General features: G+C 35.7%; 1 protein-coding gene across 2 annotated transcripts in view; it reads right to left on the bottom strand.

The window, feature by feature from the left end:
• LRRC7 (leucine rich repeat containing 7) overlaps positions 1 to 12,057 on the bottom strand; it is a 383,497-nt gene that overhangs the window by 49,988 nt on the left and 321,452 nt on the right. For both annotated transcript variants that reach the window (XM_068538014.1, XM_068538015.1), the window contains one exon: positions 4,394 to 4,615. In XM_068538014.1, coding sequence (XP_068394115.1) covers positions 4,394 to 4,615 — 222 coding nt within the window. The remainder of the gene's footprint in view (positions 1 to 4,393; positions 4,616 to 12,057) is intronic.

The raw sequence follows: 12,057 nt of genomic DNA, 5'->3' as shown, positions 1-12,057 counted from the left end.
TGGTTTCATCATGCAGGTGGAACATCAAAGTTTACTAAGTACTTCTTTATGGCTAAAAAAGGCTAAGTGTGCTGGTTAGGTAAAATATGACATTCATTTAAATTCATTCAACGTCATTAGTGGTAGCATTTATTATGTATGTTCATTGCTATATGGAACTTATTTTAATCAGATTAGAAACTCATTAGTTCTTTAGGTCACATTAAGAGATACAGAGGTATATTTTTGCTAATAATAAAATTTTCCATTTGTTGAGTATTTTTGCTTTTCAAAGCATTGGAAGTGTTCATGTGAGTTCCAGTCAGCATACCATCTGTATAAGGCAGTTCTATAACTCTGAATTGTAGCTGAAACACGTGTAACTAATATTATTTGACAGAAGGGGACACTGAGGCCACAGCAAGCGTCTGGATCATGTGGTTAATTTAATGGTAAGATTGGTACACAGAACTTGGGTTCTGGGTTAGACAGACCTGGATTAAAATTCCAGCTTGACCAATTATACCTCTCACAAGTAGCTTGACCAATTATACCTCTTACAAGTTATTTATTTTCTCTGTGCCTTGGTTTCTTCATTTATAAAAAGGAAATAAGATTATTGTGAGGACTAAATGAAATAGTGTGTGTAAGAAGGACCAGCTATGTAATTAGTGGGGCCTGATGCAAAATGAAAATGTGAGGCTCCTTGTTTAATGATTATTAAGAATTACAAGCTGGTGACAGCAGAGCATTAAACCAAGTGTGGGGCACTTCCAAGTGCAGGACTTTGTGCAGCTGTACAGTTCACACACCATGAAGCCAGGCCTGTGTGTAAGATACATGGTATTTATAGCATAAATACACTATATATAGTATAAATAGCATAGTAGGCACTCAATGTATGCCAACTGTTGTCTTTTCTTTTCCTACTTTCATTCAGACTTCTCCTCCCTGAATTAAATAAATGTAGATTTACTGTAATCGGTTGTTTTTCACCTGTAGCATTCCAATAAGTGATTACTTTTTTAAAGTAGAATCTCCAAGCTTTAGTAGAAATTATTGTGCTTTATCATGCTGCACACAGCATGTTTATTTGTACTATGTTTATTTTTTATTTACTTATTTTTTTTTTAACATCTTTATTGGAGTATAATTGCTTTACAATGTTGTGTTAGTTTCTGATGTATAACAAAGTGAATCAGCTATACGTATACATATGTCCCCATATCCCCTCCCTCTTGCGTCTCCCTCCCACCCTCCCTATCCCACCCCTTTAGGTGGTCAAAAAACACAGAGCTGATCTCCCTGCGCTACGCGGCTGCTTCTCACTAGCTATCTGTTTTACATTTGGTAGTGTATATATATCGATGCTACTCTCTCACTTCATCCCAGTTTAGCCTTCTGTACTATGTTTATGATGTCTCCTTGCACTTAAAAATTATGAATGACTTAGATTTTTTCCATATTGTACTTGACCAAATTTAACATTGTGTTTGTAGTAATCATTTAAGAAAACTCTGTTTTCTCTTAATGGTCCTTTTAGTGCATCACTAGAAATGCCTTATGAAAATAGAGTATCTTGATTTATATGCCTGAAACCCGTATTAGAATTTTCAGTTACCTCCTTGGTCTTTGCACTTCAATCTCTACTCTGTAAGTTTCGTGTGAACCTACACAGTTCTTAAATGTTTTAAATATTTTCCTCCTTTTTTTTCTTGTTAAATATGGAAAAAGTCTTACTTTAAAGGGAACACACATATTAGAGAGGCCTGAGTTTTCAAAAGAAGAATGAGTTAGGAAGGTAAAAAATACATAAAATATTTTTATTATGAGAGTGAATTACAGAACCTCCTTCAGCCTCTTTCTGTTTGTTTGTTTGTTTTCTATCTATAGACTAGGGAGGTTGGACTGATAGTCACTAAGTGCCCTCCAGTATTTTAATTCTTAAAATCTTGTATTTCTATTTCTTCTGTTTCCTATTTCTTTACTCTCAGTGCCAGGCTTACTTTGTGTGCGTGTGTGTGCATCTAGAATTGTATCATTTGACTCTCTCAAAAACTTTTTGAATGTTGCTGGTGGGTGGTAATGTTCTCATTTTATAAGGAGAAAAACAGAACCTCAGGAAAGAGTTAATGACTTGTCCAGATTCACACACTTTAATAAAAGTTAACATGAAACTCGAACTCCACATTCTGAGACCTATTCCTAGTATTCTCTTTCCTGAATGCTATAGAGCTAAACAAAGAAGTGGAGAGGTTAGAAGAAGAAACAGAGATGAAAGAAAACAGTGTAGTAGTTGTGGTGTGCTGGAAAATGTTTTAAGAGCTGGCTGGGGGAAGGGGAGGGCCTTGGTTTGTAGTGTTTGCTCCTTTCCCTGGTGTAATTATCCCAACAATTTCAACCTATCAATGTGGTGTCGCTGAAGGTAGAGTTGGGAAGATATGCACACGGTAACAAGCCAGGATGAATATATTCCAGCATGCCACTGGTAGTGGATAAATAGTACACTGAATCATGAAAAAGGTTTTGAGAAACTGTCTCCAGATTTAGAACTCAGGGGCGGGGGGAGCATAGTTTGGGGACTAGTACTATTGGTTTAAACGCTCCTTAGGCTTTCTCACGGTCACTCCAAAGTTTTCATCTCAGCATTCCAAACCATTTCAGCCTGAAACCAAGGCAGAAAAGAGCAGGAATTCAAAAGGAATTACACTTAAGTACTTTCCTTAATATAACCATTGAATGTTTAAGTTTTTATCTCTCAGTTTGAAAGACACCTGATGTCGTTAGAGTTCCAAATCAAAACCCCTACGTTGACTATAAATACATTCTTTGAAAGAAGCGTGCTATTTTAAGTTTGATAAGCATGTAAACTAAAACTTAGTAATCCTCTCATCAAGTCAAGCTATATAATTTATGTATTTTTTGAGAAATAATGTAAAAAAGGCCTTTAAATTTAGAGTGTTCAGAATAACTGTATGCCAATACTAACCCTACTATTCAAAGTAGGGGAAACAGAGGGCATTGATCTCAGTGGATTTTAAATGTGCTGATTCTGGGAGAAAAAAATTTTGTAATAACTTATCTTATTAATTATTCCCGTTAACAGGAATCATTAAATCAGAGAACTGGATTGAAGTTATGATACTTGTGGAGGAGAGGATATATGATCAATTTTTAACCTGAGATGCCTGTGGTAAAGCATAATTTAAAACTTTATTAACTTTTTAGAATCCCTGGAGAATTAAAAACCTCACCTCATTACCTGATTAAAGACACCTGTCTGGTTTATTTTACCTTAAATCCAACATTTGGCCTAGATCAAGGCAGGATAGGAAGAAGATTATCTTAAAAAACCCTATCTCAGCTTCAGGAAGGGTATTAAGAAACACAGGAGATGTCTAGAGCAGCTGGGATCCAAATAATAAATGACTCTTAACAGCATAAAGGAAAAAACTGGAGAATGAAGATAATCTTGTCTGATATGTTTAGAAAATAAGGACGGTGATACGTGAAGCTTTGAATAAGCAATAATAAAGTGAAACCTTTATAACCCATATTAAGGGGTTAGAGAAGTCAGTGGGAGCTTTGTCTAGTTATCTGAAGGATGAAAAAAGAGAAACTAATTTTAATTAATTTTAATTAAATTAATTAAGTTTAATTAATTTCTCTTATTAATAAGAGAAATTAATTTTCTGAGAGTATTAATATCTTGATGTCTTACTTTCTAACCTTCATATGACTCAACAGATGAGATCGTATTCAGTGTTCTGGCCTTAAGAAAGAAAAACAGATTCTACAATGGAAAACCAGATCCTAATTTAAATAGGTCAGAGGAGCAGCAATTTTTTTTTTTTTTACTACATGGCATTTATCAATAGCTTTTGGAGCATTTCATAAATATTTCCTTCCTAACTGCTCTTTATCATTTTGTTCATAGCAAAGCTTTATCTCTGTATTACTCAAAAATCAGAAGATAAAACTTTTAAAAAATGTTCCCACAAATCGAGGGGAGTATACAGTTTAGATTTTACACTGTCAATTTCACCAAAGGCCTTGGTAAATATACCTAATCCACTGAAGCTCTTTGTAACATTCAAAAGCTGTGCTGCGGAGCTAAACTGGAGTTGGGAGTGGGCAGAAGGAGGTGCAGGATAAACCAGAAAAAACTATTCCAATTCATCAAGTTTTCTTTATGTGAAATGGGCATTTTACCAACCATCAATTACTATATGTTGTAGTTCTTAACCAATGAAAATAGTGATAAAATCCCTACAAAGAGCGCTCTACTCCATTCGACATGGTGACAGCATTAATGTGTCCCAGACTACATGAATGAGGGAAGGCAAACCACGGATTGATGGGACTTTCCCCAAACACTTCCTGAAAATGTATCAATTATAAAAACTCCACTCACCTGCTCTGGATAGCCATCCATACTCCTTTGCCCTTTAGTTTGAATTAAGCACCGTCCAGGCTGAGGTCCCCGGGTGGCCTGTGAAGAGGGGATCTGAATAGGCAATGGTGACTGAAACTGCTGGATGGTCACTTTGTTTATGTTTCCCTCATACGGCTGCTGCTCCCGGCTACGATGCTGAAGGCTCTGGGACCCCATCAAGGTCTGGATGTGGCTGCCTGCCTGTGGAGAAGATAATCTGTCAGAAGATCTGTGGTGTTGAAAGGATGTGATTAAAGTAGAAAAACAAAACCGTACAGAATACCTCTCCAGTAAGTAAAGTGGCATCAGTTGGGCTTTCAGCCATGGCTAGGAAGGATAATGAAAAAACAGTAAGGGTCTGCCTGCTGTGGTTTGTGAAGATGCTAATATCGGAGCAAGGTCACGTTAAATACACTTGTCCTCATCTGATGGCTTGCCAAAGATTATTTTAACCCCCATTTTAAGCAAACAAAGTTCAGTCTGAAAAATCTCAAGAAGAAAAAAAAGTCAGAACTTAAAAAATGAAGTGGAGTTCTATCTGGCATTTCATTTAGAATAATAGCAGGGAGAGAGATGTAATATATGAAACATCAGGGAGAAAATTATAGAAACTACTTTCTGATTCTGGAGCAAAAGAATTGAATTGCATATTTGCCTTTATGCCACACACATGTATAGCAAGCTTGTTCAGGTGAGTATGATCAATATTTATTAATTTTCTGCAATATTAAATCAAGAGTATGGTTTTTGCAATCTTTAAGTTCCATTAAAAATTAATCATGTGATAAATTCCTGCGAGTATCTGTAGCCTATAGAGGCACTAGATATGGAAAGGTCTTTAAAGTGAACACTGCATGCAGATCATCTTCACATGAGCTTTCAGAGAGACTCATCAGTACCTCATTTAAAGCAACAATGATCATTTATCAGCCCTTGAGGGTGGTTGCTAGAGGAGAAAGGGCATGCTTACTTTGGTCCCCATCTTTAAATGACTGGTGCCTAATCCTGTTTCTCGTTCATTCCGATTTTCTTACCTTCATTCTAGCATGGGCTCCTTGAGTCATTCTACCTGATATCTTCTCTGTCAAGCAAGCAGTTCTGTTTGTGAGCTGGTAACCTAGAACATGCCATTTGTTTATTTATTTAGCTTGTGGGGCTCTTAATTCCCTGACCAGGGATCAAACCCATGCCCCCTGCAATGGAAGGGCAGAGTCCTAACCACTGGACTGCCAGGGAAGTCCCCTAGAACATGCCTTTTAAAATTAAGTATGGTTTAACATGGAGGTCTAACATGGGAAGTGAATGCTTATCTTTAATACTTTTAAACTTACGTTTTAATGCTGTGCTTGGTACTTCACCCATTATTATGGAAGGATCTGAGGAATTACTTCCTGAATTCATTGTCTTTCTTGTTGACTTTTTAAGGGTAGGCAATTTGGAATTTAAAAGTAAATTTCACCTTAGAATTCATTAGTTAGGAAAGTTTGTGAATTTTCCTGACTAATCAAGATTTTTAATTACTATGAAAAAGTCAGATTGGTGGAATAAAGGAAAAATTATTAAACAAGTATTCAGGGAAAAGATGAATTTTAATTATTTTAAAGTTCTTAAAGAAGAGCAACATAAGAGACATAGGAGATGACAGTGATCATGCAAAATCATTTGGAGAGGGAAGGCATATTGTTTGATTCCAAACAAGAGGTAATTTCAGTGAAGAAAATATTCAAAATTATTATTTAGCAATATGCAAGGCAAAGAAAAAAATCATTTGATTATATTTTAGATATCCAACTGATTGTCTTATCATGTACAACTTTTTACATTCAAAAACAGTAAAGATATTTCAGTCATGAGAAATTGGAGGAAAAGATGCCAAAAAAAAGTTTCAGCCTATAACAGCACAATAACAAAACAATTATCAATCCAATACCGTCTAATGCAACCAGGGATCAGAAAATTACAACATCATAAACACAACTAAGGTAAGCTCATAAAGGGCAAATGTGTATTTCTCTAATGTATCTATTTCCTTCTCAGAAATCTAAATGAAAGGTGTCACAACTTTCTCAGCCATTCTAGAAGACTGAACACCCTTCTGGTCGAGTTTTTCCTTGTTGCAAATTCAATGCTCTCCTGCCTCCTTGGACTTTCATGTTCTCTTGTTTGGTAGGCAAGGAAAGCCATGATAAACCCAGTATCACATTTGGAGCTGCTGTACTCTGAATGAAGTCACTGGCCTGATGAGTTATTTAGTTAGAGAAAATGATTTCCTGGAGTTAGAGGAGCTGGGGATGTAGGCCGACTAAAGCTGACTGGCCTGGTTACTGAACAAGCAATTGATTTTACATTTATATCTGCTTTTCACATCCACTGGTATAATACTCATGGGTCTTCAGTTAGTCCCTGAGCCAATGGGAAAGAGGGAGACTGTTGTTTAATTGAAAGTGACAGACAAGCAAAGAATTTTTACACCCAGAAAAACTTAGAGAGCTCCAGAACATAGCTTTAGTCCCACAATGCATAATTCATTAGAAAGTCAATAATGACTGCTTAATAATAATTTTTGTGATTAGAATATTCTGGTAATGGTCTATCTAAGGGTAAAAAACCATAGATATTATAGAACTATAATAGCCTTTAGACTTATTTTTATGGTTTATTTTTTCCTTCTGATGGGACAGTTTAAACTTTAATTATGCTTTGATTTGAACTCTTTGAGGGCAAGCACCACATCCTACTTACCATCTTTAATAACCGGCACAGTAACTGGCACTTAAAAAGCAATGGCTACTATTCAAATACTAGGTGCTAGATAATGTACTAAAACTTACCTTATACATATTGCCTCCTTTAATCCTTACAATAGCATTAAGGGATAATTATTATTAGTTATTATTATTTAATTTTACTGAGTAGGAAACTATGGTTTGGAGAGGTTAAGTAACTTTCCCCAGTAATTTGCACAACTGGTAAACTGGACGGACTGGGATTTGAACCAAGGCTGTCGGGCAATCAGAGTTCATGCTCTTAAACACAAAATTACATTGCAACCACCATTCCCCAAAATTGTCTCTCTTCCTACAATAGTTGAACTATGAAATGAAAATAAACCACAGAAAGGAACAAAAGGATCGGATTGTTAAGGAAGGATATATTAAATTTCTTTAGCAGCTCTTCAATTTGCCAAAGGGCATTCCTACTTATTGAATTAGGTCTATTATCTATTTTAGATCCTACGTAAGTGACTTAGAACTTTATACTTGAGCAATTAGGAGGATACTCTGTGTATTTAGTAATCTTTCCATGATTATGAAATGACACTCATGTTCACAGATGGCTTGGCAAAGCATAAAGTGGGCATGAAAGGAACATTCTGTAAAATGATTCTGTTCACATCAGTAGCAGTTTTTTCACTCTTTATTGGGGCTACCGGGTGCAATAAATGAGGATGGGGAATGACAGCTATAGAAAGCAAAGAATTAGCACTAAATTCTGTGTGAAGGTAAGCAAATATAAATGACACAAGACATCTAAAGGGACAATTATGGTGTGGAGGGACTGTAAAGAGGAAGTTATTTTGACTGGCACAGAGGCTTAAGAAAGGTATTAAGGATGCTCATGATGAAGTACAAAGGACTGATGAAAATGTAGAAAATATCGAGACTGGATTCATTCAGCCAGAGGGTTAGCTATGAGAACACTGACTCATACTGAAGGAGAATTGGAACATGATGGTTTCTATAAAGGCTGAGGTACACATTTTGAATGATAAAAAGAAATAGAGAAGATTTGACATTTGTTTCGAACTTTCAAGGGGAGGTTGGACAAAATAACGTGTATTTGAGAATGGTGATGGAATATGATGTTTTCAAGTTGACCCAAAACCATACTGTCAAGGTGTTTGGGGAAAACTTCAATATCCATAGGACCCACGGAAATATTTATGTCAAAGCCACAGAAAAGAAATGTGATTTGATACTAAATGACACTGTTCATACGCAATTCATCTCACAGCTCATCAGGCTTATTATGTGGAAATTTGAAGTGTTTGGGAGGTTTTGTATGGTATAAAATAAATGACTTTTTCACTACAACAAAGTTTTGGTTCACACTATTTTCTTAGAAAAGAGTGTTAGACTGAGAAGCGTATTACTCAATTTGGTTATCAGTTTTACTACCCATCTTGGCTCTTGGACCACTTGTGGTGCTCCCAAAAATCAAACACAGCCTCAAAGGATGACAGTTTATGCCCCTGAGAATATTCAAATGGGTACAATTCATTCTCTACAATTAAGTTCAAAAGAGTTCTAAAGATGTTTGGGATCAGCGTCAACAAAACAGAATTACATACAAAGGATAATTAAGTAACTGATTTCAAGGAAACATCAGCGCTCATTTAAATGAGTCAGTTTCAGTAATTTTGTAAAACAGCAACAAAACAGTCCTATCACTTTCTGTCTGCACCATGTACTCTGCAGTGTTTCTCCTTCCTTTGGTTTTTTTAACATGCACTTTAGGTTTTAGAAATCGAGACAGTAGGATTTCTGCTTCCGGTATATGGAGTAGATATACTGTTCCCTATTCCCTCCATTAAGAACAACGAAAAACTCTGGACATTGTACATAAACAAATATAGGAAAACTCTGGGAAGTAGACTGAGGAAGCTAAGGACCAAGTAACAAAATGGTGGTAAATTTCTCAGGTTTTATTTTTGTGTCATATATCCCGGACTAGGAGTTGAAAAAGTGGGCATCCCCTAAAATGCCAACCGGTGCAGACAAGAAAAGCCCCAACAAAAGCCTACTCTCTCTAGCCAAAGAACCAGGAAAAAGGGGCATCCTAGCAAGACAGAAAACTTTTAGATTGCTCTACTACAGCCAAACAACATGGAAAGAACTGTGGTCCCATCCCAGCAATGCCAGCAAAGGCCAAGTGGGAAGCTGATACTTCTACCCTTATAAGGATTTAACAAGGCACAACACTCCTGCTGGGGTGGTGTCAGAGAAGGCCAAGTAAAGTGTCACTGCGTTCATCCCCATTGGCCAGTAGTAAGCCACTCCTCACCCAGTGGTGTCAATGGAGACCACACAAGGAGCATGAACTTACACTCCGACCTAGCAGTAATGAGGCACTCCTCTACCTTCCCATTAGGGTGGTTAGAGAAGGTCTTAGTAGAGAGTCAGGATTTTCTCCATCACCCAATTATAATGAGGCTACTCCCTCCCACTGAGGTATCAGTGGGGCCATCTGGGAGCTGGAACTTCAATCCCCACCTAGCAATAATGAGGAGACTTTGCCTCAAGTGTCACTGGATGCTAAATGGAAAAATTGGACTTATACCTCCACTTGGCCAAAATGAGGTGCTCCACCCTTCCCCAACTGGAGTGGTGTCAGAGAAGGCCAGCTGCAACAGATGGTTAAATACAATCCAGAGTTTTATAACATAATATGAAAATGTCTAGGTTTTAATCATACCAAGAACCAGGAAGATCTCAAATAATGAAAAAAGACAACCAATAGAGGCCAACACTGAGAAGGCAGAAATTAGAATTACCTGACAAAGATTTTTAAGACAACAATTAAAAAAGTGCTTCAATGACCAATTACACACATGCTTGAAAAAAATTAAAAAATAGAAAACTTCTGAAGAAATATAATGTCTTAGCAAAGAAACAGAAGATGTAAAGAAGAAACAAATAGAAATTTTAGAGCTGGAAAATACAATAACTGAAAAGCTCTGTGAGTAGACTTAACATCAGAATGTAGGGAACAGAGGAAAGAAACAATAAACTGAAAGATAAGACAGTAGAAATTATCTAATCTGTAATGGAGAGAAAACACATTGAAAAAAAATGAACAGTCTCAGAGACTCTGTTCAAAAGTTCCAACAGTAATATTATCAAAAAAGAGGAGAAACAAAGTGGAGCTGAAAAATTAAAAGAAGAAATAATGGCTGAAAAATTCTGAAATTTGGCAAATCTTATAGATTTAAGAAGCAGAGAGAATCCCACACAGGGTAAACCCAAAGAAATCCATGCACAAACACATGATAATCAAACTTCTGAAAACTAAAGACAAAGGAAAAATCTTAAAAGCAGCTGGAGAAAAATGACGTCTTACTTATAGAGGAAAAACAATTTGAACGACAGTGGGTATCTCATCAAAAACCATGGAGGACAGAAGGAAGTGACACAATGTTTTTCAAGTGCTGAAGGAAAAGAACTGTCACCCGGACATCCTATACTTGTGAAAATATTCTTCAGTAATCAAAGGGAAATTGAAACATTCTCAGCTGAGGGAAAATGAAGAGAATCTGTCACCACTAGACTTATCCTAAAATAATAGCTAAAGGAATTTCTCTAAACCCAAAGAAAATGATAAAAGAAGAAAATCTGGAACATTAGGAAAGGAGAAAGAACATGGCAAGCAAATATATGGGTAAAAAAAAATAAGCTTTCTTTTTCCTCTTGAATTTTCAAAATTATGTTTGATGATTGAAGTAAAATTATGTTACCGTCTAAGGTGATTCTAAATGTATATAGAGGAAATATTTAAGACAATTATACACTGAGGAGGGTGAAGGGACATAAAAGAAGGTAAGGTTTCTATACTTCAGTTGAAATGCTAAATGATGATGCTAGTAGACTCTAAGTTATGTATATATAATGCAATACCAGGAACAATAACTAAAAAAACTACACAAAAAGATATACTAAAAACACTGTAGATAAATCAAAATTAAATTCTAAAAAAAATTCAAACAACTCAGAGGAAGCAGGAAAAAGAAATTAGAGAAGCAAAGAAAGAGAACAAACAGAAAACAAAAACTTTAAGACTTAAACCTTAATGTGTCAAATTAAATTAAATGCATAGAGATTAAATACACAAATTAAAAGACAGATCTTGGCAGGCTGGATTAAAGAACATTACTCAACTATATGCAGACTATAAGAAGTCACTTCAACTATAATGAGATAGGCAGGTAGATATTAAAAGAATCAAAAATAAATATCATGCAAATATGAATTAAAGGAAATGAGAGGTGGCTACATTAATACCAGATAAAGTGGATTTCAGAGCAAAGAAAATGCAGTAGGAATAGAGAGGAATTTTATAGGATGAAGAAGAGTCAATCCACCAAGTAGTCATAGTAATCCTAAATGTATACACAACAAACCACAGAGGTGCAAATGTGTAAAGCAAAATTGATAGAACTAAGAAAAAAATAGACAAATTCATTATTGTTATAGTTGGAGATTTCAACACCCTTCTCTCAACAACTGATAGAAGAACTAGACTGAAAAGTAGCAAGAAAAAGAAGAATTCAACAATACCATCAACCCACCAGATCTAATTATCACTTACAGAACATTCTATCTGACAGCAGCAGTATACACATTCTCTTCAAGTTCCTACAGAATATTTACTAAGATAGACTATATCCTGATTTGGAAAACAAATCTCAACAAATTTAAAAGAACTGAAATCACACAGAATGTGTTATCCAACCACAATAAATCAAACTAGGAATGAATGATAGAAAGATAAAAGGAAAATATTCATACACCTGGGAGCTAAACAATGTAGTTCTAAATAATTCATGGATCACAGAGGAAGTCTCAAGGGAAATAAAACAATACATT

The sequence above is a fragment of the Eschrichtius robustus genome, chromosome 3 (genome assembly GCF_028021215.1).
Source record: "Eschrichtius robustus isolate mEscRob2 chromosome 3, mEscRob2.pri, whole genome shotgun sequence".
NCBI classification, from domain to species: Eukaryota; Metazoa; Chordata; class Mammalia; order Artiodactyla; family Eschrichtiidae; genus Eschrichtius; species Eschrichtius robustus.
The sequence above is the reverse complement of the archived record's forward strand: the minus strand, read 5'-3'. Positions and strand labels throughout refer to the sequence as shown.